Raw genomic sequence first — 26113 nt, forward strand, 5'->3', positions numbered from 1 at the left:
ATGGCCAGTTGGGGTATAGCATGAGTAGAGCCATGAGTCTGATAAGTGACCTTTCCAGAAGATGCGTAAAGGAAGCACGGTCAGTTACAGTTCTAATAGCCTGTGAAATAGAATGTCATTGTTTGGCAACAGTGTAATAGTAAAGGCTATTCACAAATGCTTTTTGAGGTTTAAAGATGGTGAGAATTTGTGTATCATTACAACGAAGGGGTCTGTTTAGGTGATAGGAAGGGAGAATAGAGCTTAGTGAAGGCCAGGCATGGGGTTTATAAATGATGTGAACAGCAGCTAGTTGTGCAAAGTCCAGGTAGTGGGGTAGTTCAAGCCACTTCTAACTTTTAAGGACCTTGTGGTGATATCTATGGTATTGTTTATTGGCAGCAAATTAACAACTTTGTTATAGCATATTTCAACTTTAATTTAACAGATACCTGCAAGTTGGTAAACAGGAGCACCATATAAGAGTGAAGGAAGGAGGTAAATGGGTAACAGGGTGGTTTTAGCAGCGTTAGTAAGAAAGGGTTTATGTTTATAAAGCATGTCAAGTGTCTGGGGAGTTCTTATATTATTTTCAATGTGGAGTTCAAATCTAAGGCTGTCATTAATTGTCACACCAAGCAGTTTTGTATGGGATACAATTTATATCTCTGTATTGTTAAGGGAGAAGATTTTGAAGTTGGATTTGTCCATTAGATGTGCTTGGGGGAGGAATAGCAGTAGTTTTGTTTTAGGGGTTGAGTAATAAGTGGGAATTGTGAAGCCAGTTTTCAACAGTGGTGAAAGATTTTGTGTGATTTCAAGACGATACGTATGAGTGTCATATGATCATACTAGTGTTGAATCATCAGCATACCGTATAAGGGATGCTTGCCTAAAAGAGGTATAGAAGTTGTTAATGAAAATATTAAAAAGAAGTGGACCAAGAAATGCACTTTGGATGCACCAATGCTAAAGGGAGGTAAGGAGAGAAATTATGTTGCCATCTTACACTTTGCTGTCTGTGAGACGGGTAACTTTTAAACCAGTGAAGTGAATTAAGGGACAGGCTGAGATGGAGCACTTTTTGAAGGAGTTTGTTACGTGAGATGATATCAAAGGCTTTGGACAGATCCAGAAAAATGGAAGACATAAGTTTGCCAGAGCCCTATTCTTGTTTATATTATTTAAAACGGATAATAGAGCAGTAGTTGTATTATGACCAGGGCAGAATCCATGTTGAGAGACAGAGGAGAGAATTGCAATGGGACAAAAGTTAGAGATTCTGTAGAGTTTCCTCCCTTGTGCAGTGGGATGATGTACGATCTTTTCCAAACAGCTGTAACATAAGATTCCTGTAGGGATCTATTGATTAAGATAACTACTGAGTCTACTGGGTAAGATATGGCTTCTGCTGCCATCTTAAGGTATTCAGGTGGGAGGTTGTGGGCAGCTGTGGAGCAAGGTTTAAGTTTACATAGTATTTTTTATAGTAGATATTGTTACAAGTTTTAAGGTAAAGTTGTTAGCATTTGTAACTAAGGATTGTTTGGATTCATATTTTCAGGGGTTATTGTGGTAGTGGAGGGGGCAATTGGTAATATGTCATGGGTTTGTGTAGGGGAGGGTGATGTTCTGTTGGTGAAGACAGAAACGCTCTCTATAAATTATTAAATGTTGTTGCTGTATCAATGGGGACGGGGGGGGGGCAGGTTTGAGAAGAACATGGATCTTTTCTTGAGCCAGGATTGAGTAGTGTCTGAATAGAGGACCATCATTTTTTGGATAATTTTTGTGATTAAGTTGTAGTTGGTCGTAGTATTGTTTCTTATCTTTGTATATTTTTTAGCTTGATTACAAAAGTCCCTGTATCGCTGAAAGTTGTTTTTTATTTGGCCTCTCCCTCCAAACCTTGTCTCTGGTACGCATAATGTTTTTGGTAAGGGTGGACAGCGAGGGGGAGGGTTTTACGTTTCCTCTTTTTATAAGTAGAGGGGTAAGGTTGTTTAGGGTGTTTACAAAAAAAAAGGTAATAAAAGTTGTAATTGCATCATCTATTGGGAGAGTTTTTAGCACAGACCATTTGAAGGACCATTTGTGAGATTCTTGGTTGGTTTAAGTCGGTGGGTATTAGGGTGATAAATGGCAAGTTTGTGTGCATATGCAGGGAAATGGTCACTTAGGGGGTAAGGACAGGTTCCACTGGTATATTGACTGGGGTCTGAGACCAAAATCTAGTCATGAATTTGCCCATATTATTCCTGTTGTATCTAGTAGGTTTTGTGATTAGCTGAGTCAAATCAAATAGATTTATGCACAAAGAGGGAATGTCAGAGGTTATATTTTGCCAGTCAGTATTGACATAATCTAGAATGATTTTTTTTCGTAAATAACAGCACTAGATACCCAGGAGCAAGGGTGTGTTGTTACCAGGAGTATGTAAATTCTAATAATGCAAAGTGTTTTTTTTAGAATTTAGCTTTAAAAGTGTCAAGAGTATTTTGGCTGAGTGAAACTTGGGGAAGAAGTTGGAATAGGAGGAGAGGTTAGAGGAGCTGGGTTACAGTAGGGCGACTCTTCCTTTTTCCTGGGATCGCTCAGTCCTCATAATGCTATAGCCTGAAGGTAGTATTTCTGTATCTTTCATATTTAATTTAAGCTACATTTCAGTGATGGCTAGAATATATGGCGAGTAGAGTGATGTCCAAATATGAAAATCTGTAATTTATTTCCAAGTAATACAAGATTTAATATTGTCAGACTTAGGTTTTTGGCTGGACTTCATGGAGTGAGAGATGCTATGTTTGTGAATCGGAACTGGGAAAATGTCTTTGTGTCAGAAGTAACAGATACAATAGAGAAGGGCTCACTTGTAACTGAAGGAAGGGACTTATCTAGGCTGTTATGGTGCTTGTGGAAACTGCTGATATTAAGGTTTAAGTTTAGATTAGTAGGGCCAGGGTTTGGGTGCATGTCTCCACACAAAAGAATATTTTTTAATAGTTCTTGCTATACCTTATTTTATAATGTCTGCATCAATAACTCGTACGAGACGAACCCCCTTAGTGATCTGCAGAAGCTTAACAGCATTATCAAGGCTGTTCTTGCCTCCTGAGTAAAGATTTCTTACATTTTACAGTTACATCACTGTGCAGATACTGGATCCCACACCCACAATGCTGATATGTATAACTCACCTGGTCCTTGGTCTTCCCTTCCCTCTCTCGTATGTGCGTGGTTACGATCCTCTCTGTCTCCTCACATAACCTGGGGAAGGTTCCCAGCTGCGAATATAAATATCACAATGAAAAGATTAACATCTAATAGCAAAAAGGCTTCCTTATACAAATTCCTCCTTCTCTGATTTACCCATTATGATTATTTGTCAAGTAAACACAGCACTCCACAGCATAACACAATCACACTCATAACATTCTATTACCTAATAGGTTACTCATATCACAGTTGTTTAAATGTTACGCCTGAAGCGAGTAACGGCTCTTCACAAGAGCAACGCGATGGTGCTTGCACGGTATTCTTTTTATGTTCCCTGAGCTAGCAGTTTCCTTGAGACAGAGTAAAATAGGCTGTTGGTTTTCCTGAATTGTACCAATCTCCTAGTGAGAATAATAAAGGAAAGGTGGTATGGAAGCCACGCCCCAACATGGGTGGTAAAGGAGGACTTGCCCCCAGCAAAAATGCTCATATAATGTAGAGTCCTAAAGTACTCATAGTTTGAGCGTATATTCACTTGAGATATCAGTTACAGCAATATTTGTTTTTTTTTAAACACCTTTATTGAATTATCACTTGTGACACAGGCAAATTTACATTCATATAAAAGTAATAAAACTACATTAACATAATCAACATTATACTTCATATATACTGCTATATATCATATAACCCCAGTTATATTACATATTATTCAATTCCTGACTTTTTTTAAACATGAAACATCTTTATTAAACCATCACTTACAACATATGCAATCATACATTTATATAAATGAAAACAAACCACACTGACACAATCCTACTTGCAAGCATTTTACATCACAAACCATAATGACACACTCCCAAGTTGCAAGCATTATACATTACTTATAATATACCCAATCTTTCTCACTCAAACATTGCATAGCTCACTTAAGTCCTGCCGACTTTTACACCTCATTCCTTCCTTGTGTGTATTGTTCCCACAATTTTCATTTTTCCTGTGTAGTTTGCTCCTACCCTTTTCTAAAGGTCTCAGTTCTAGTTGTTTTATCTCTGTTACTATAGTCACTATTTCCAGTATAGTTGGTTTAGACTCTGATTTGCATTTTCTAGTAACTGCTTTTTTGGCAGTCACCATTATTATACACAGCAAGGCCTTTCAACTTTTTGGTTTAAAAGCCGCACTTGCGCTTGTTTCCCACCTTTCCTGTAACCAGCCTAGTCCAGATACAGAGTTGCTGTATCCAGGACTGTTGGTAAGCTTTTGAGCCCTGCAAGCCTTTCTGTGTTGGAGGAAGGCCTTCTAGCTTATCAGTGGGAATGGTAAGCACTAGGTAGCCTGTCTACCACGAGAGGAGTGGTTCTTGGCCCAGAAATTGTAGTTTATTCACCATTTGGGCAGTTTGTCCGTCTCTTTCAACTTTCTGGTTTAAAAGACCATATCTGTGCTTGTTTCCCATCTTTCCTGTAACTAACCTGCTGGGTAGCACTAAAAAGTCTTAAACTGATACAAGTCTTCTAGCTTAGGAGAGAGACTTTGGAGTGATTAAGTATCAGTTTTCTGTACTTTCTTGCTGTACTTAACTGTTTTCTGCCTAAACGCCAGTTTTCCAGCATTTCTTGTGATTTAAAAGCTTGTTTTTTCACATATTGTACTTATTTGACTGCCTGCACTTTTAAAAAGTCATTTTTTGTTTAAATAATTTGTTTAACTGTTGTAGGCTACACACTAAATTGTGATAGCCTTTTCTGATCGTTTGTAGTCATTTAAAGCTATTTTAAGTGTTTTTGCCTTATCTTTTCAAAAAAAAAAAAAAAAAAAACATTCCTTGTTTCCTGCCTTTCCATGCTAGTATAGTCCAGTTTTCAGGCTAGTGCTGAATTCAGGGCTGGGTTACAAGTTTCTGAGTTGCCCATACCTTACTTGGATAGAAGGAAGTTTCTCTGTTCACCTGTGAGAGAGGGGAGCTTTGAGCAGCCTATCTGTCCCTGGAGGAGTGGTTCTAGCCCAGAAGTTAGTAGTTTATTGGTTTGAGCTAATTTCTATCTCTTTCATTTCCCTGCTATAAAAACTGCGTTTGCACAGTTTTGCACGCCGGGCAGCGCCTGTTAGCTAGGGTTAAATTATTCCCAGCTCCACTAAGTCTCCCCTTCAGTTTTTCCCTTGAAACTAGTCTAACTGTCAACCTAAGCACTGAAAAAGCATCCTACAGCCCAGCACTTGCTCAGACCTAATAGTAAACACTAATATACCCTGACAATTGATTGCCCAGCAGGGCAAGGTTCTTTATTCACCCCTCACCAACCAAGCAACTAAGCAGCTCACCCTACTATTCAGGCATGACCAAAGGGCAATTTCAGGTGTACTCTCCAGTCCAGCTGGTGAATCTGGGTATCCTGAGGCAATGTTACAACTGCCTCATGTACAAAGACAACCCTCTCCTCCTACCACAAAACACTAACATATGCGAGAGATGCAATTATACAGCCAAACTGGAGGCTAAGCTGTCTCCACCCAAGACTGGAACAGACAGTCAAGAGTAGAATGTTAACACTTGCACCACACCTCCAGCCACATACAGACCTACTAAACCAGCACTGGCAAAAAATACACATAAATACACAAAATGATACTCGGAGGCACTAAATAAAAACCTGCAAAAGCATCAGAAACCTCCAAAGCAGACACCCAAACAACCTGCACCTCCCGTCACAAACCAGACAACACATAAAACACAAAATCAGTGTGCCGCACAATCACAGCCCTTAAGGCGAAATAGCATACCTAACACACTAGTAATAGGTGACTCTATAGTCAGGCACACTGATGTTCCACTCACTAGGCTGGACAAGCAGAAGGGTACTGTCAGCTGCCTGTCGGGAGCCAGAATCCGCCACATAACACAAGCACTCAGGTCACCCCAGAACAAGTACAAATATGACTGTCATTGTTCATGTTGGTGTACCTCCCTGGACTACATGAAAAGAGACATGGAAGAGCTCTTTGATCATGTAGCCCTGGCTGGTATGACCCTGACCCCGAGTAGCATCCTGCCCTCACCAAGAATGATACCTCAGTATAAAGAAAAAATGATCAATTTCAACAACTGGCTAAGCTTCTGGTGTCATTCAAAGGGGATCCAGTGTCTGTCAGCCTGGGACAACATGCTTGACAAGCCGCATTGCTTCACAAGAGACGGCTTGCACCTGACACACCTAGGCTTTTGAATATTGGCCAAGGCTCTCGCTGCCCCCATAGTGCCTTTTTTAGGCAAGGCTCAAAGTCAAACCTACCTCCGTAAACAGCACAATTAACAAAAAACTGAGGGTTATGCTACTCAATGCCAGGAGTTGAAATCTCAAAATGCACATGCTCGAAGCACTCCTCAGTATGGAGAACTTCGACATCTGTGCCGTAACTGAAACCTGGTTCAAGACTCCAGAGAGCACCCCAGCGTTACCAGGCTACAACTCATACCACGTGTTTCGGCCACAGAACACGGACGGAAACAAAAAAGGAGGGGGTGTATCCATATTCATCAAGGATACCTACACCTCCAGGTTAGTGGCGCAGCATGATACCTCTGAGATCATCCACGTGCAACTAACATCGGGCAAATCTGCAATGCAAATTGTGGCCTGCTACAGATCACCCTCCATGACCCAGGACCACCACTCCACCTTTCTGGAGACAGTGGAAAACATGAAGGTCCTACCGAACACCCTGATATTGGGTGATTTCAACTACCCTACCATTAACTGGGAAAGCTACTCGAGTACAAACTCCCAGGCCTAGCGCTTCTTGGAATTCATCAACTCAAATGCCCTGGATCAGCTGGTAAACTCCCCTACCAGAGGTGAAAACATATTGGACCTGGTCATCACCAACATGGGCGACAGGTGTTCCATACCAGAGGTCAACCCATCACTGGTTAGATCAGACCATAAACTAATCACTCTGTATGTCCACACCCCACCACCACCCCCAACTAAGGAAACCACAGTAAAAAACTTTTCTAAAGCAAACTTCACCTTACGTAAGACAGAGGCGGTAAGTTTCACAGCCCCCACGCTAAAGGATAACGCTGCCCAAGATGCAGAAACCTTTAACAAATGCACTCTATGAGCACCTACAAGGATGCATGGATTGTGCCATCCGTAGCAAAACCAATACTCACTCCTCTAAGAGAAGGAAACCAGTCTGGTGGACCGCTGCCCTAAACAGGCTATATAATAGAAGGAGGAAACTAGTTCAGAAAAAAAGCAAATCCCAAGAAGGAGACATCCCTGATCAGTATCAGTAAGAAACTAAGGTCCCTAATAAAATCATCCAAGGCTAACTTCAAAAGAAAAATAGCCAAGGATTCAAAAGATAACCACAAGGCCTTCTTCAGCTATGTTAAGAATCTAAGTGGCAACTGGCAGATATGCACTGAACTAGTGCAAAATAGCACAAAATATACTGAACCTACTGATATTGCCAACATCCTGGCAGATACATTCAGTGCAAACATCACCCCCCCTCACCCCCAAAAGGGCCCACAACAATACCGGAAAAGTGTAGTGTCCCCGAAATCACAGATGCACAGGTGAAAACAGCCCTTTCAAAAGCCAAAGATATAGCGTCAGAGGGGCCAGATGGTGTCCCAGGCTGCGTCTTGCACAAACTACAGAACAAACTAATCCCCCACCTAAACACGCTGTTCAACCTCAGCCTCTCCACAGGCTACATACTCATAGAATGGCGCACAGCAATGGTTATTCCACTCCACAAAGGAGGGGCCACAACTGACCCTGGTAATTATCACCCCATAAGCCTGACTAGCCTGGTATGCAAGGTTATGGAGTGCATCATCATGGAACTCATTAACAAAGACATTGGGAACCTCCAAAAACTTGACCCGACCCAGTTCGGCTTTGTTAAGGGCAGATCATGCCTACTAAACCTGGTTGACTTCTTCGAGACAGTCACCAAGGCCATAGACAAGGGAAAGGTGGTTCACACGGCCTACCTTGACCTCGCCAAGGCTTTCGACACCATTCCCCACTCGGGTATTACAGAAAAACTCACCAGCCTGAACATAAATCCCTACGTCATGTGATGGGTTGCCAACTGGCTTACAGACAGAACTCACACGGTAAGAACAGCAGGCTCCAGGTCCGACTCTAAACCAGTCACAAGTGGTGTCCCACAAGGCTCGGTCCTGGGACCCCTACTGTTTGGCATATAGTTCTCAGAAGTACAGGCAAACACAGGAGGTCTGTGGCTAACCAAGTTCGCCGATGACTGCAAACTGGGAGCCATAATTGACTCTCCAGCTGACATGGACATCCTCCAAAAGGGCCTTACTGAGATGGACACCTGGTGTCAAAGTCATGGCCTCAAGCTAAATGCCAAAAAATACATGGTCATCCCATTTGGGAAAAACAAAACACCCACGAATTACCACATAGGTGGTAGCCCCCTTAATACAGAAGAGGTAATAAGAGATCTGGGGACCCAGGTAGATAGTAATCTATCCTTTGACAATCATATTGCCAAAATAGTTAGGAAATCCTTCTATGTGGCCCATCTAATTACTAAAGGGTTCACATCTAGAAATAAAGAGGTTATAGTGCCCCTCTACTCATCACTCATCAGACCCATCATAGAATACAATGCCCCATTTGGGAAGTACCTCACAAGACACTTTCAACAGCAGGAAAGACGACAAAAGTACCTCACCAAGAGGATTACTGGTCTCAAACATATGTCATGTCCTATGCAGCCCAACTGAAAAAACCCGGCTGTACGCAGTGGCATATCGCTTACTCAGAGGTGATCTCTGCCTGACTTACAAAGCCATGTCCAACTCAGAATTGATGGACATGCTCCACCTAAAGAAATCCAAGTCACTGCGAGCCACGTGCTCTAGTGAGCTAAACCTCGCACAACAATAAATAGAACATGCTGGAGGGATAGATTCCTGTCACAGAGACTCCCCATGCTTTGGAACAAAATTCCAAACTACATTAGGCAGAGTCCCTCACTAACACTCTTCAAGAGAAACCTTGACGAGTGGATGGGTAACAGAAAATACACCCCTGGGATCACTTCATTGGCTTTGCTTGACAGAGGATCAGTTAATTAATCAATGGGGCAGGCGAAAGCCGACACACTCTGGCTAGGCTTATAAATGCCCTCGGGCAGATAGTCTAATACCTACCTATGAACCTATGAACCTTACCATGTCTAGGCAATTCTGATTCTGTATCATAGCTCACAAAAATCATCTCCCTTGTCAAATCAATCTGCCCACCCAGCATCTCTGACAGTGCATCCCACAAGGAATACTTAAAGTCCATCAACTCACTGCACTTCCAGAAAATATATTCCAGGTTACCTATTTCTTTCCCCTCACACCTCTAACACTTACTGTCTACCCGAGGAAAAATTCTCTGGAGTCTACTTGGGGTATAAAAATATCTATGCAAACATTTTCAGGCAAAAATCCTAAAACTTCTAGATTTTGTTGCATATTTCATAGGTTCACAGGTAGGTACTAGGCTATCGGCCCTAGGGTCTACGTAAGCCTAGCCACCAAAGTTCCCTGGCTTTTGCCACCCAAGAAAGTTATTCCTGTGCCCCTATCGAGCAGGGCCACAGGAGTGATCCCTGGGGTGAATTTCCTAATTCCCATCCATTCATTAAGATTTTTCTTGAAGAGTGCTAATGAGGAGCTTTGCTTGACATAGATAGGTAGCTTGTTCCAGAACATGGGAAATTTGTGGGACAGGACTATATCCCTCCAGCATGTTCTATTTATTGTGGTGACGAGGTTTAGATTCCTAAAGCATGTATCCCGGAGGGATTGGGATTTCTTTAGGTGTAGCATGTCCAACAGTTATGGGTTTGACATAGCTTTGTATATTAGGCAGAGATCATCTCGGAGTATGCAATATGCTACGGAGTAAAGCTTGAGTTTTTTGAGATGGTCAGCATAGGACAACTGTTTGAGACCTGTAATCCTCTTGGTGAGGTATTTCTGTGGCCTTTCCAGCTGTTGCAGATGTCTTGTGAGGTACATTCCAAAAGGGGTATTGTATTCAATAAAGGGGGCCAATGAATGCTGAGTAGAGGGGAACAATGACCTCTTTTTTCCTGGATGAGAACCCTTTCTTGATGAGGTGTGCCACGTAGAAGGATTTTCTGACTACTGTGGCAATGTGATTATCAAAGGTGAGGCTACTGTCCACCTGAGTCCCAAGGTCTCTTATTACACCTTCGGCATTAAGAGGACTGCAGTCTATGTGGTAGTTAATGGGAACAGAGTTTTTACCTTAGGGGATGACAATGCACTTTTTGGCATTTAGCTTGAGGCCATGGCTCTTGACACCAGGCATCTGTCTCAGTGAGGCCCTGATGTAGGATGTCCACGTCATTTGTGGACTCGACTATGGCACCTAGCTTGCAGTCATCTGTGAACTTCATCAGCCAGAGGCCCTCTGTGCTAGCCCTTACTTCAGAGAAGTAGATACCAAACAGGAAAGTACCCAGGACTGAACCCTGTGGTACACCACTTGTCACTGGTTTGGAGTCTGATTTGGAGTCTGCAATTTTTACAGTGTGGGTTCTGTTAGTGAGCCAGTTGGCAACCCATCTTGTGACGTATGGATTTATAACCAGTTTAGAGAGTTTATCTATAATTCCAGAATGGGGGATGGTGTCGAAAGCCTTGGCGAGGTCACGATAGGCTGTGTGAACTGCCTTTCCCTCATCTACGGCTTTGGTGACTGTTTCAAAGAAGTCAATCAGGTTCAGGAGGCATGATCTGCCTTTCACAAACTTGAACTGGGTGAGGTCTAGGGTTTGGAGGTTACCTTCGTCTTTGTTTATGAGTTCCATGATGATGTGTTCCATGGCCTTGCAGACCAGGCTCATCAGGATAATAGGGCGATAGTTCCCGGGGTCCATGGTGGCTCCCCCTTTGTGGAGTGGTATAACTGTTGCTGTGTGCCATTCAGTGGGTAGAAAGCCTGACGTGAGGCTATGATTGAACATGGTGCTTAGGTGGGGGAGCCAGTTCGTCCTGATGTTCATATAGAACGAAGCCTGGGATGTTGTCTGGTCCCATGGAAGCTGTGTTCTTGGCTTTGGAAAGTGCAGTTTTTTACCTGCTCAGTTGTGATTTCAGAGGCTCAGCATTCTTCCGGTATACATATGGGCCCTTTATGGGGTGAGAGGGGGGGTAAAGTTAGCAGTGAATCTATCAGCCAGGATGTTGGCGATATCAGCTGGTTCTGTAATTTTCATGCCATTGTGCTGTAGCTCAGAGCAGACCTGGGTGTTGCCATTGAGATTCTTGACATAGCTATAGAATGCTTTGTGGTTGCCCTTAGAATCAGAGGCAATCTTGTTTTCATAGCTAGCTTTGGAGGATTTTAAGAGGGATCACAGTTTCTTACTGAGGCTGACCAGGGAGCTCCTCCACTCATGGGATTTTACTCTCTTCTGCAACAGTTTCTTCCTTCTGTTGTAGAGTTTATTTATAGCGGGGGACCACCAGATTGGCTTCCTTTTTCGGAGGATAACGTCTTGGTTCTGTTAGGGATAGCAAGATCCATGCACTTGTGTAATTGCTTATAGAGTGCATTTGTGTAGGATTCTGCAGTCATATCTGCAGTGCCCATCTGTAGGGATGTTGTGAAGTTTGCCACTTCTGTCTTAAGAAGCATGAAATTGGCTTTGGAGAAATTTTTACAGTGGTTTCCTTAATGGGGGGTGGGGGCAGGATGTGGATATCTATGGTGATTAGCTTATGGTCGGATCTGACCAATGAGGAGTTGACTTCAGGTGTGGAACACCGGTCACTCATGTTGGTAATGACTAGGTCTAGGATATTGTTGCCCCTGGTGGGGGTGTGGATAAGTTGATCCAGGGAACTGGAGTTTATGAATTCTAGAAAGCATTGAGTGAAGGAGTTGGTACATGAGTAGTTTTCCCAGTTAATGGCGGGGTAGTTGAAATTGCCCATTATTAGGGTGTTTGGTTGGACCCTAATATTTTCCAGTATATCAAGAAAAGAGGAGTGGGAGTCCTGGGGCATGGTGGGGGATCTGTAGCAAGCTACAATTTGGATTGCAGTTTTACCCAGAGTGAGTTGCACGTGGATAATTTCAGATGCATTATGTTGGGCAACTAGTCTAGAGGTGTGGATATCCTTAATGAATATGGACATACCTCTGCTTTTGATGTTCTGGTCCTGGTTAGATGGCCAAAATGTAGGGTATAAGTTATAGCCTGGTAATGCAGGGGTGCTCTCTGGAGCCTTGAACCAGGTTTCAGTCATAGCACAGATATTGATGTTCTCCATTTTAAGGAGTGCCTCGAGTGAGTGCATTTTGAGGTTTAGACTTCTAGCATTGAGTAGCAATACCCTCAGTTTTTGTTTGCCTGTACCTGCTATGGTGGTGGGTTTGTCATTTGGACCTTGCCTAAAAAAGGCACTACAGGGGTGGCAAGAGCTTTAGGTATCCGGAATCCCAGGGGCAACAGGTGCAGGCCATCTCTGGCAAAGCATCGTGGCCTGTCAACCATGTCGTCCCAAGCAGACAGATACTGGATCCCCTCAGAATGACACCAGAAGCTTAGCCAATTGTTGAAGTCAATGATTTTGTCCCTGTACTGTGGCATCTTTCTGGGTGAAGGTAGGGTGCTACTCAGGACTAGGGTCATACATGCCTGGATTACAAGGTCAGAGAGCTCTTCCATGTCTCTTTTCATGTAGTCCAGGTAGGTACATCTCAGGTTGTTCACACCAACATGGACAATGACTGAGTCATATTTGTACTTGTTGTGGAGTGACCTGAGTGCGTGGGTTATGTGGCGGATCCTGGCACCCGACAGGCAGCTGACAGTAACCTTCTCCTTGTCTAGTCTGGTGAGTGGAACATCAGTGTGCCTGACTATAGAGTCACCTATGACTAATGTGTTGGGTACTATCTTTTGCCTTATGGGCTGTGGTTGAGTGGCACACTGAGTCTGTGGGCTATGTGTCTTTAGGGGTTGTGTTGAGGGGTGGTGGTTGCTTGCATTTCTGCTTTAGAGGTCTCTGTTTTTTGGATAGATTATTATTGAGAGCCTCCGTGATTGATTTTGTGTATCTATGTGTAGGTTTTGGTGTTGTACGTTTAGTGGGTCTATGTGATGAGTGTGGTGTGGTGCAAGTGTTTACCTTCTCCTCTTGACTGACACATTCAGTCTTGGGTTGAGAGAGCTTTGCCTCCAGTTTAGCTAGATAAGTGCATCTCTTACAGGTTGTAGTGTTGGGTGGTAGGAGGAGAGGGTTGTCTGTGTACATGAGGCAATTGCTACATTGTCCCAATATGCCCAGATTCATCAGGTAGACAGGAGAGAACACGGAGAGCTGTCCCTTGGACATGCCTGGGTAAGAGAACACCAGGAGCTGTCCCTTGGACATGCCTGGGTAAGAGAACACTGGGTGCTGTCCCTTGGACATGCCTGGGTAAGAGAACACGGGGAGCTGTCCCTTGGACATGGTTGGGTAAGAGAACACGGGGAGCTGTCCCTTGGACATGCCTGGGTAAGAGAACACCGGGAGCTGTCCCTTGGACATGCCTGGGTAAGAGAACACTGGGAGCTGACCCTTGGACATGCCTGGGTAAGAGAACACCGGGAGCTTTCCCTTGGACATGCCTGGGTAAGAGAACACCGGGAGCTGTCCCTTGGACATGTCTGGGTAAGAGAACACCGGGAGCTGTCCCTTGGACATGCCTGTGTAAGAGAACACCGGGAGCTGTCCCTTGGACATGCCTGGGTAAGAGAACACCGGGAGCTGTCCCTTGGACATGCCTGGGTAAGAGAACACCGGGAGCTGACCCTTGGACATGCCTGGGAAAGAGAACACCGGGAGCTGACCCTTGGACATGCCTGGGTAAGAGAACACGAGCTGTCCCTTGGACATGCCTGGGTAAGAGAACACGAGCTGTCCCTTGGACATGCCTGGGTAAGAGAACACCGGAGCTGTCCCTTGGACATGCCTGGGTAAGAGAACACGGGAGCTGTCCTTGGACATGCCGGTAAGAGAACACCGAGCTGTCCCTTGGACATGCCTGGGTAAGAGAACACGAGCTGTCCCTTGGACATGCCTGGTTAAGAGAACACCAGGAACTGTCCCTTGGACATGCCTGGGTAAGAGAACACCGGGAGCTGTCCTTTGGACATGCCTGGGTAAGAGAACACCGGAGCTGTCCTTGGACATGCCTGGGTAAGACAACACCGGAGCTTTCCCTTGGACATGCCTGGGTAAGAGAACACCGAGCTGTCCTTGGACATGTCTGGGTAAGAGAACACCGGGAGCTGTCCCTTGGACATGCCTGGGTAAGAGAACACCGGGAGCTGTCCCTTGGACATGCCTGGGTAAGAGAACACCGGGAGCTGTCCCTTGGACATGCCTGGGTAAGAGAACACCGGGAGCTGTCCCTTGGACATGCCTGGGTAAGAGAACACTGGGAGCTGTCCCTTGGACATGCCTGGGTGAGAGAACACCGGCAGCTGTCCCTTGGACATGCCTGGGTGAGAGAACACCGGGAGTGTCCCTTGGACATGCCTGGGTAAGAGAACACCGGGAGCTGTCCCTTGGACATGCCTGGGTGAGAGAACACCGGGAGCTGTCCCTTGGACATGCCTGGGTAAGAGAACACCGGGAGCTGTCCCTTGGACATGCCTGGGTAAGAAAACACGGGGAGCTGTCAGGAAGCCACTGTGTGCAAAAGGAAATGGGGAGATGGGGATATGTGAAACAAGTCACTGCCTAATTAAAAGAACTGCAAAAGACATGCTAGGGCACATCAGAGTCCATGGATGAACTACAAAGTGTGGACTCGTGCAAGCTATAATAACTGGAAGGCTAAACTCAACCCACCAGGAAAAATGGACTAAATGTAATAAAAGGAGCTGAAAATAGAGTAAGAGAATGACAGGAGGAGAATGTAAACGACTGTTCTTGTGTTTTGGGGAAGGGAAGAGCTGGACACACAACAGGGAAAGTGGTAGCAGTTTAGTGCTGTACAGAAAGGCTGGAAGTCCAAGGAGAGCAAAGCCTGAGTGAAGCACAAAGACCAGACATAAAAGAGTACATAAAACCTGATGGGAATGTGGGAACAAGTAAAGAAGATTCCATAAATGAAAATGGAATGACATCACCTATGAAACAGAGCCAACTACAACGTAGTACTAATAAGGAAGGTGCAGATACGGTGCTCTTGTAAGAAGTAGGGGAGCTTATGAAATTAGGATCACAGGATCATAGGAGTTTACTAGGCTATCGACCCAAAGGTAATTTCAAGCCTTGCTGTTTCATCCCAGTGTAGTATATGCTAGTCAACAGTCAGAACTGCATTTAGTAATGACTGCCCATGTCCAGGAGGGTTGTGTGCGCTATCCTCGGTAAAAATTTATGGTCCCCATCCACTCGACCAGATTCCTTTTGAACAGTGTGATAGAGATGCTCTGTTTCACATGAATTTGTAGCATATGACAAAGACATGACAGTCACTGGGAGACAAAGCTGTCCCTCCTGCATGTCCTATTTAAATTACAGGCCATATTTAGGTCCCTGGAATGGGTAGTTCTAGTCCTGTTTGACTTACAGATGTGCAGCAAGTTCATTAGGTTTGGGTCTGAGATTGCTCTATAAGCCAGGCATAGGTCTCCCCAAGAAGTCTATACGATACAAAGTCACAGGGACTTTAGTCAGTCTGTGTACGGCACGTGCTGGAGCCCCTTGATCTTCTTTGTTAGAAACCTCTGAGGACTCTCCAATTGCTGCGGGTGCTTTGTACGGTACATGCTGAAAGGGATGTCTTACTCAATTATAGGCCTGATTATCACAGAGTATAAAGGGGTAATAACCTCCTTTGTTCTAAAGGCGAAGCATTTGCTAATCAAGTGTGCTACGTAGAAAGTCTTCCTTACTACACTAGGCACTTGGTGGTCAAAGTTAAGATCACAGTCAGCTTGTGATCCAAGATCCCTTACCATTTCGTAAGTACTTAGAGCATTGTTATTGATTTGATAATGTGAAGGGACATTGTTTTTCTGAAGGGGATGATGACGCATTTCTCTCCATTCAGTTTGCGACTGTGACTAAGACACTAGTCACTGGTCTCTGTAAGACCCTCCTGGAGAATAGTGACATAATTTGGGGATTCAGTAATTGCACCTAGTTTGTAGTCATCTGGACACTTGGTCAGCCACAACCCCTTAGATTTCACCTGAACTTCTCAGAAGTATATACGAAACAGAAGGGGGGCCAGCACTGACTCTTGTGGCACCCTGCTGGTGACAGGTCAGCTGACTGATGTGGAGTCACCCACTTTGATACTGTGTCCAGTTTGTGAGCCATTTGGCAACACATCTTACAACAAATGGGTTTACATTTAGTTTGCTAAGTTTATCGATAATGCCTGAGTGTGGGATTGTGTTGAAAGCCTTTGCTAAGTCAAGGTATGCTGTATGTACAGATTTGCCCTTGTCAATGGCCTTGGTCACATTTTCAAAGAAATCCATCAGATTTAACAGGCAGGATCTGCCATTGACAAAGCCAAATTGGGTTGGATCCAGGGTTTGGAGGTTGCCTATGTCTTCATTTATGAGGTCCATAATGATATGTTCCCTGGCCTTACAGATGAGGCTGGTCAGACTTATGGGTCTATAATTACCCAGGTCTGTTGCTAGGCCACCTTTGTGGAGGGGAATAACTGTTGCTGTTCTCCATTATGCAAGAACAAAGCCTGAGGTTAGGCTGTGATTGAAATGAGTACTTAATAGTGATGCTAGTTCATATTTTATCCTGTTTAGAAGACAGCTTGGGATGCCGTCTGGTCCCATAAAGGCTGAGTTTTTTGCATTGGACAAGGCTTTAATGACCTGCTCTTCAGATATGTAGGGAGGGGGGAGTTTGGGGCAAGGTTTGTTATATGTTTGGAGAGGATAAGGGAGTGAAATTTTTACCAAACCAATCCGCTAGCAGGTTTACTATCTCTGTGGGGTCAGTGTGTGTGTGTGATACTGTTAGTCACCAGTTCAGCACATGCTTGGGTCCTACCTTCTAGGCTACGTACGTAGCTGTAAAAGGCCTTATGGCTATCCTTGGCTGTGCTTGCTAAGCTTTTCTCAAAGATGCTCTTAGAGGATTTAACATGTTGCCTTACTTGCCTGTTGAGGCTGAGGAGGGTGCTTTTCCATAGTTGGGGCTGTTTTCTTGGACAGCAAGTTTTTGCATTTGTTGAAAAGTTTGTTGATGCTGGATGTCCACCATGGCGGCTTGTTTTTACTTGGGTCTCTGGCTTTGATATAAAAAAGGAAGTTGTGTGCGGTAGTAACATACGAAGGGGTGACAAATCATGAGGCAGATTAATCATCATAAAGGAAGGAAACAATACTTTGAAGTGTGAAAGATGTAAAAGGATTTGGAATGCTGTTTCTAATAGCAAATGTTAAAATTAGTCACTCCAAACATGCATTAGTGTTGCTACCCACCATCCAAACCCAAAGTTAAGGAGATTAGACATTTCTAGGAAAGGCTGATGAAGGGTATTGCTGGGTAAGTTACAGCACATGAAGATACAAAAATCCAATCAGATATACTACTGGATGTAGTGAGGAGAAAAGGGCAGGTAAGTAGAAAGGTAAGTACAGCACTGGAAACAGGAACAGAAGTGAGGAATTGCAGGAAAAGTGCAGAATATAAAATGGCAATGGGAAAGAGCTGCATATTTAAAGGGTACTGGATGGCCCTGTCTGCTGTGCATCACTCTGACACGGTGTGGTATAAAGAGGCGACAGAGAGGATTTTTTTCACAGATTGTTTCTCAACAGTATTTAAAGAGAAAGGAGACAAAAATCTAGGATTTCAGGGTTGAAGATGAACCGATGAATATTTGGGGAAATGATAAAAAACACTGTGGAAAAGATGAAAAATGGCTGAGAAAGAATGGAATAAGAAATACAATTACCTGAACACATGCTGAACTACATGGGCACTCATAGCTGCATTACAGGCAGAGGTCGAGGGGAGTTGTACTGCACTGTAGTGACATACAATGACCTGAACACATGCTGAACTACATGGGCACTCATAGCTGCATTACAAGCAGAGGTTGAGGGGAGTTGTACTGCACTGCAGTGACATACAATGACCTGAACACATGCTGAACTACATGGGCACTCATAGCTGCATTACAGGCAGAGGTCGAGGGGAGTTGTACTGCACTGTAGTGACATACAATGACCTGAACAGATACTGAATTATATGGGGACTCATAGCTGGATTACAGGCAGAGGTCGAGGGGAGTTGTACTGCACTGTAGTGACATACAATGACCTGAACACATGCTGAACTACACGGGCACTCATAGCTGCATTACAGGCAGAGGTCGAGGGGAGTTGTACTGCACTGTTGTGACATACAATGACCTGAACACATGTTGAACTACATGGGCAATCATAGCTGCATTACAGGCAGAGGTCGAGGGGAGTTGTACTGCACTGTAGTGACATACAATGACCTGAACACATGCTGAACTACATGGGCACTCATAGCTACATTACAGGCAGAGGTCGAGGGGAGTTGTACTGCACTGTAGTGACATACAATGACCTGAACAGATGCTGAACTACATGGGGACTCATAGCTGGATTACAGGCAGAGGTCGAGGGGAGTTGTACTGCACTGTAGTGGTGCAATTTGCACAAGCTTCATTACAGAACCACAGCTTCATCTATGCAGTATTAGCTGATTTTCTGTTGATTTTCCTTTTTAGCTCATCTGTCATCTAACTGCCTCCCTCCACCAACTAGTAAACTTTATGCAGTTCTAAGCCAGTTAGTGACAGTGTTACCTAATACCTGGACATCTTTCTTCCACCTTACGCTTATCTGGATGATTCTTTTTCATTTCATCTCTGCCATAGCCATTCATCTAGCCTCGCACACACATATACACACACACACACGCGCACACACACACACACACACACACACACACACACACACACACACACACACACACACACACACATGCACACACACACACACACACAGCCCCTCACATACACACACACACACACACACACACACACACACACACACACACACACACACACACACACACACACACACACACACACACACACACACACACACACACACACACACACACACACAGAGCCCCTGCTTACACACACACACACACACACACACACACACACACACACACACACACACACACACACACACACACACACACACACACACACACACACACACACACACACACACACACACACACACACACACACAACACACACACACACACACACACACACTTGACTTAAAACTACCAAGTTTGTGGAGAACAATTCTGAAGAAGTAATAGTAAACACAGTGATATCAGTATGCAGGGGGCATCTTACAGCACTACAGTAGTGCCCATAGATATGATGAGAAACAGCTTTACTAGCTGCAAACAGAATGATGTCATAATGAAAGGTGAAGCCAGCAGAAGTCTCCCAGTTCTGACTGCCTGATTATCCATGTGGTAGATACAATTGCACAACTGGCACACGAAGCTAAATAGTTTACAGGACAAATAGTGATTTTAGCAATACTTTTCTCTACAAAAACAGGACATCCCAGACATATTTAGACAACTAAGAATTAAGATCTCAACATTGCGAAAGGCCAGACATGAATCCTTATTCTGACGGCCTGCAGCACCAACATCCAATGAATATACATGATGCCAATAACAGAAAATGTTTACTAATATATCAACTTCAACATCTCTGAGCCACTGGGATGAAAAGTGAGATGAGAAAGCCAGTCAATCCTGTAGTTCAAATCTCTCAGAGGGAAGTATTTATCAAATGTGGGTGGAGATGTAGAACTGCTTTAAAGCTCTGCTTGACTAACTTGTGCTGGGCCTTAGTCCTGACCTCCATAAGGTCATGATGGGAAAAACAGTTAACATAAGATCCTTGTATATAAAGAAACAGAGGCCCAAATCCTACAAGTGCCTGAGACAGGACACAATGAACAGCAAGATGACTGTGGTAGTACTGACTGGATACCCTTCTGTCCAAAAGCAGAAACCGTTCCACTTGGCAGAGTACAAATGTCTGTTAGAAGGCTTCCTGACCACCTCATCACTTCCGAGATTATTATCAGATTAGTCCAGCAGAATCACGGGATGTACAGCAACGCTCACTCCCTAAGGTGGAGTTACACCTTAACTGTGGGGGGACTTTGGTTCTAAGCAAAGGGTCACCCCCCTGGTTAGAAACTGGAAAGTTTCCTGCATTGCAAGAGACCTCACAGGTTAAAACCACATAATTCATGGCCACTGCAGTTTAAAGAGAATTAACTTTGATCTTTCTTACCCGAACTACGTGATAAAGCATAACGTTTGGTAAAAGGTATAAAGGACTTTCCCTTACAAATGGGTAGAAAGTATGATAACCATGAACTCTATCCTTGAGTCAACTTGAGATCCAAGATCCCTTACCATTTCGTAAGTACTTAGAGCATTGTTATTGATTTGATAATGTGAAGGGACATTGTTTTTCTGAAGGGGATGATGACGCATTTCTCTCCATTCAGTTTGCGACTGTGACTAAGACACTAGTCACTGGTCTCTGTAAGACCCTCCTGGAGAATAGTGACATAATTTGGGGATTCAGTAATTGCACCTAGTTTGTAGTCATCTGGACACTTGGTCAGCCAAAACCCCTTAGTTTTCACCTGAACTTCTCAGAAGTATATACCAAACAGAAGGGGGGCCAGCACTGACTCTTGTGGCACCCTGCTGGTGACAGGTCAGCTGATTGATGTGGAGTCACCCACTTTGATACTGTGTGTCCAGTTTGTGAGCCATTTGGCAACCCATCTTACAACAAATGGGTTTACATTTAGTTTGCTATGTTTATCGATAATGCCTGAGTGTGGGATTGTGTTGAAAGCCTTTGCTAAGTCAAGGTATGCTGTATGTACAGATTTGCCCTTGTCAATGGCCTTGGTCACATTTTCAAAGAAATCCATCAGATTTAACAGGCAGGATCTGCCATTGACAAAGCCAAATTGGGTTGGATCCAGGGTTTGGAGGTTGCCTATGTCTTCATTTATGAGGTCCATAATGATATGTTCCCTGGCCTTACAGATGAGGCTGGTCAGACTTATGGATCTATAATTACCCAGGTCTGTTGCTAGGCCACCTTTGTGGAGGGGAATAACTGTTGCTGTTCTCCATTACGCAAGAACAAAGCCTGAGGTTAGGCTGTGATTGAAATGGGTACTTAATATTGATGCTAGTTCATATTTTATCCTGTTTAGAAGACAGCCTGGGATGCCGTCTGGTCCCATAAAGGCTGAGGTTTTTGCATTGGACAAGGCTTTAATGACCTGCTCTTCAAATATGTAGGGAGGGGGGAGTTTGGGGCAAGGTTTGTTATACGTTTGGAGAGGATAAGGGAATGAAATTTTTACCAAACCAATCCGCTAGCAGGTTTACTATCTCTGTGGGGTCAGTGTGTGTGTGTGATACTGTTAGTCACCAGTTCAGCACATGCTTGGGTCCTACATTCTAGGCTACATACGTAGCTGTAAAAGGCCTTATGGTTATCCTTGGCTGTGCTTGCTAAGCTTTTCTCAAAGATGCTCTTAGAGGATTTGACATGTTGCCTTACTTGCCTGTTGAGGCTGAGGAGGGTGCTTTTCCATAGTTGGGGCCTTGCCTTTGTTTTCTTGGACAGCAAGTTTTTGCATTTGTTGAAAAGTTTGTTGATGCTGGATGTCCACCATGGCGGCTTGTTTTTACTTGGGTCTCTGGCTTTGATATAAAAAAGGAAGTTGTGTGCGGTAGTAACATACGAAGGGGTGACAAATCATGAGGCAGATTAATCATCATAAAGGAAGGAAACAATACTTTGAAGTGTGAAAGATGTAAAAGGATTTGGAATGCTGTTTCTAATAGCAAACGTTAAAATTAGTCACTCCAAATATGCATTAGTGTTGCTACCCACCATCCAAACCCAAAGTTAAGGAGATTAGACATTTCTAGAAAAGGCTGATGAAGGGTATTGCTGGCTAAGTTACAGCACATGAAGATACAAAAATCCAATCAGATATACTACTGGATGTAGTGAGGAGAAAGGGGCAGGTAAGTAGAAAGGTAAGTACAGCACTGGAAACAGGAACAGAAGTGAGGAATTGCAGGAAAAGTGCAGAACATAAAATGGCAATGGGAAAGAGCTGCATATTTAAAGGGTAATGGATGGCCCTGTCTGCTGTGCATCACTCTGACACGGTGTGGTATAAAGAGGCGACAGAGAGGATTTTTTTCACAGATTGTTTCTCAACAGTATTTAAAGAGAAAGGAGACAAAAATCTAGGATTTCAGGGTTGAAGATGAACCGATGAATATTTGGGGAAATGATAAAAAACACTGTGGAAAAGATGAAAAATGGCTGAGAAAGAATGGAATAAGAAATACAATTACCTGAACACATGCTGAACTACATGGGCACTCATAGCTGCATTACAGGCAGAGGTCGAGGGGAGTTGTACTGCACTGTAGTGACATACAATGACCTGAACACATGCTGAACTACATGGGCACTCATAGCTGCATTACAAGCAGAGGTTGAGGGGAGTTGTACTGCACTGCAGTGACATACAATGACCTGAACACATGCTGAACTACATGGGCACTCATAGCTGCATTACAGGCAGAGGTCGAGGGGAGTTGTACTGCACTGTAGTGACATACAATGACCTGAACAGATACTGAATTATATGGGGACTCATAGCTGGATTACAGGCAGAGGTCGAGGGGAGTTGTACTGCACTGTAGTGACATACAATGACCTGAACACATGCTGAACTACACGGGCACTCATAGCTGCATTACAGGCAGAGGTCGAGGGGAGTTGTACTGCACTGTTGTGACATACAATGACCTGAACACATGCTGAACTACATGGGCAATCATAGCTGCATTACAGGCAGAGGTCGAGGGGAGTTGTACTGCACTGTAGTGACATACAATGACCTGAACACATGCTGAACTACATGGGCACTCATAGCTGCATTACAGGCAGAGGTCGAGGGGAGTTGTACTGCACTGTAGTGACATACAATGACCTGAACAGATGCTGAACTACATGGGGACTCATAGCTGGATTACAGGCAGAGGTCGAGGGGAGTTGTACTGCACTGTAGTGGTGCAATTTGCACAAGCTTCATTACAGAACCACAGCTTCATCTATGCAGTATTAGCTGATTTTCTGTTGATTTTCCTTTTTAGCTCATCTGTCATCTAACTGTCTCCCTCCACCAACTAGTAAACTTTATGCAGTTCTAAGCCAGTTAGTGACAGTGTTACCTAATACCTGGACATCTTTCTTCCACCTTACGCTTATCTGGATGATTCTTTTTCATTTCATCTCTGCCATAGCCATTCATCTAGCCTCACACACACATGCACACACACACACACACACACATTCACACATGCACACACACACACAGCCCCTCACATACACACACACACACACACACACACACACACACACACACACACACACACACACACACACACACACACACACACATTCACACATGCACACACACACACACCTCACACACACACACACACACACACACACACACACACACACACACACACACACACACACACACACACACACACACACACACACACACCCCCACACACACACACACACACACTTGACTTAAAGCTACCAAGTTTGACGGAGAACAATTCTGAAGAAGTAATAGTAAACACAGTGATATCAGTATGCAGGGGGCATCTTACAGCACTACAGTAGTGCCCATAGATATGATGAGAAACAGCTTTACTAGCTGCAAACAGAATGATGTCATAATGAAAGGTGAAGCCAGCAGAAGTCTCCCAGTTCTGACTGCCTGATTATCCATGTGGTAGATACAATTGCACAACTGGCACACAAAGCTAAATAGTTTACAGGACAAATAGTGATTTTAGCAATACTTTTCTCTACAAAAACAGGACATCCCAGACATATTTAGACAACTAAGAATTAAGATCTCAACACTGCGAAAGGCCAGACATGGATCCTTATTCTGACGGCCTGCAGCTCCAACATCCAATGAATACACATGATGCCAATAACAGAAAATGTTTACTAATATATCAACTTCAACATCTCTGAGCCACTGGGATGAAAAGTGAGATGAGAAAGCCAGTCAATCCTGTAGTTCAAATCTCTCAGAGGGAAGTATTTATCAAATGTGGGTGGAGATGTAGAACTGCTTTAAAGCTCTGCTTGACTAACTTGTGCTGGGCCTTAGTCCTGACCTCCATAAGGTCATGATGGGAAAAACAGTTAACATAAGATCCTTGTATATAAAGAAACAGAGGCCCAAATCCTACAAGTGCCTGAGACAGGACACAATGAACAGCAAGATGACTGTGGTAGTACTGACTGGATACCCTTCTGTCCAAAAGCAGAAACCGTTCCACTTGGCAGAGTACAAATGTCTGTTAGAAGGCTTCCTGACCACCTCATCACTTCCGAGATTATTATCAGATTAGTCCAGCAGAATCACGGGATGTACAGCAACGCTCACTCCCTAAGGTGGAGTTACACCTTAACTGTGGGGGGACTTTGGTTCTAAGCAAAGGGTCACCCCCTGGTTAGAAACTGGAAAGTTTCCTGCATTGCAAGAGACCTCACAGGTTAAAACCACATAATTCTTGGCCACTGCAGTTTAAAGAGAATTAACTTTGATCTTTCTTACCCGAACTACGTGATAAAGCATAACGTTTGGTAAAAGGTATAAAGGACTTTCCCTTACAAATGGGTAGAAAGTATGATAACCATGAACTCTCTCCTTGTCCTGCTTCACTGACCACAGTGTGTATTATTTTCTCCAAAGTGGAGAGCAGATCAATCCCTGCAGCCTCCTGCTTGTGGATGACCTGATCCATCTGCAGCTTATAAATCCACTACAACATGACAGGGCTAGTCAAGTCACTCAAGCAGTCTGTTCATGTTATCTGGCGTATGAAGGATAATGATGGTATGAAGAACAGTGATGCCTTTTTCTTTGTCGTTTAGTGACAGACATAGGGTACAGCTGTGGTTTAGTTAAGCTGACGTTAGCTCCCTGTACTGCTAGGAAAACATTCATTGTCAGGACCTGTGACAGCTATGGATGCATGACAAGGAAGTCTACTTGGAGATGATAGGGACTGTCCAAAACTCCAGGTCCTAGTCAAATGTGTCTGAAACCTAACCATTAACATCTCATTGTCCACTGCGTCAGCTGCATCCTCAGGAATGCAACAGCACCATGGAGATAGTGGCAGCTGTCATGCCCAAAAGGTGCAGGATGGTCCAAGTTCAGACCCTCAAGACTATGTGGACCCATCTGTGAGAGTCAATGAAGAAAGCTGGAAAGCATCCACCTCAATCCTGATGAAGGTGATCTCTCCATGAAAGGACCAGAAAGGATTTCACCTAGCTTACTGTGCCCCAGGGGGCTAAAACTAATGAACTGCCTACTTCAGGGACACTACTTCCTTCACATGGTCATTAGGAGCCACACCCATCCAAGTAGAATAAGACAAGGTGTCCCTTCTTTTGCAAGGATTGAACTGCCTTGGTCAACACCCTGATAAATATCTATCTGGTGAACAAGAAAGTCTAAAGCACCACTTGTATTTTTTTTTTTTGCAAATTACTTTGCATTGTCAAATGTCTGGCCTAAATCATGTCTCAAGTCAGATATTCAAGATCAGCAAAATTATGAAGTAAACACAAGAGAATAAACAAGCTCACATATAAACACAACATCA

The 26113-nt window shown here is 43.9% G+C and overlaps 1 protein-coding gene across 3 annotated transcripts in view; it reads right to left on the minus strand.

Moving 5' to 3' along the window:
• The window catches only part of DNM3 (dynamin 3), a 2680418-nt gene that overhangs the window by 1747996 nt on the left and 906309 nt on the right, over positions 1-26113 (minus strand). For all 3 annotated transcript variants that reach the window (XM_044085220.1, XM_044085219.1, XM_044085218.1), the window contains exon 11: positions 3174-3260. In XM_044085220.1, coding sequence (XP_043941155.1) covers positions 3174-3260 — 87 coding nt within the window. The remainder of the gene's footprint in view (positions 1-3173; positions 3261-26113) is intronic.

Source organism: Protopterus annectens, chromosome 10.part0 (genome assembly GCF_019279795.1).
Source record: "Protopterus annectens isolate FY-2018-M chromosome 10.part0, PAN1.0, whole genome shotgun sequence".
Lineage (NCBI taxonomy): Eukaryota > Metazoa > Chordata > Ceratodontiformes > Protopteridae > Protopterus > Protopterus annectens.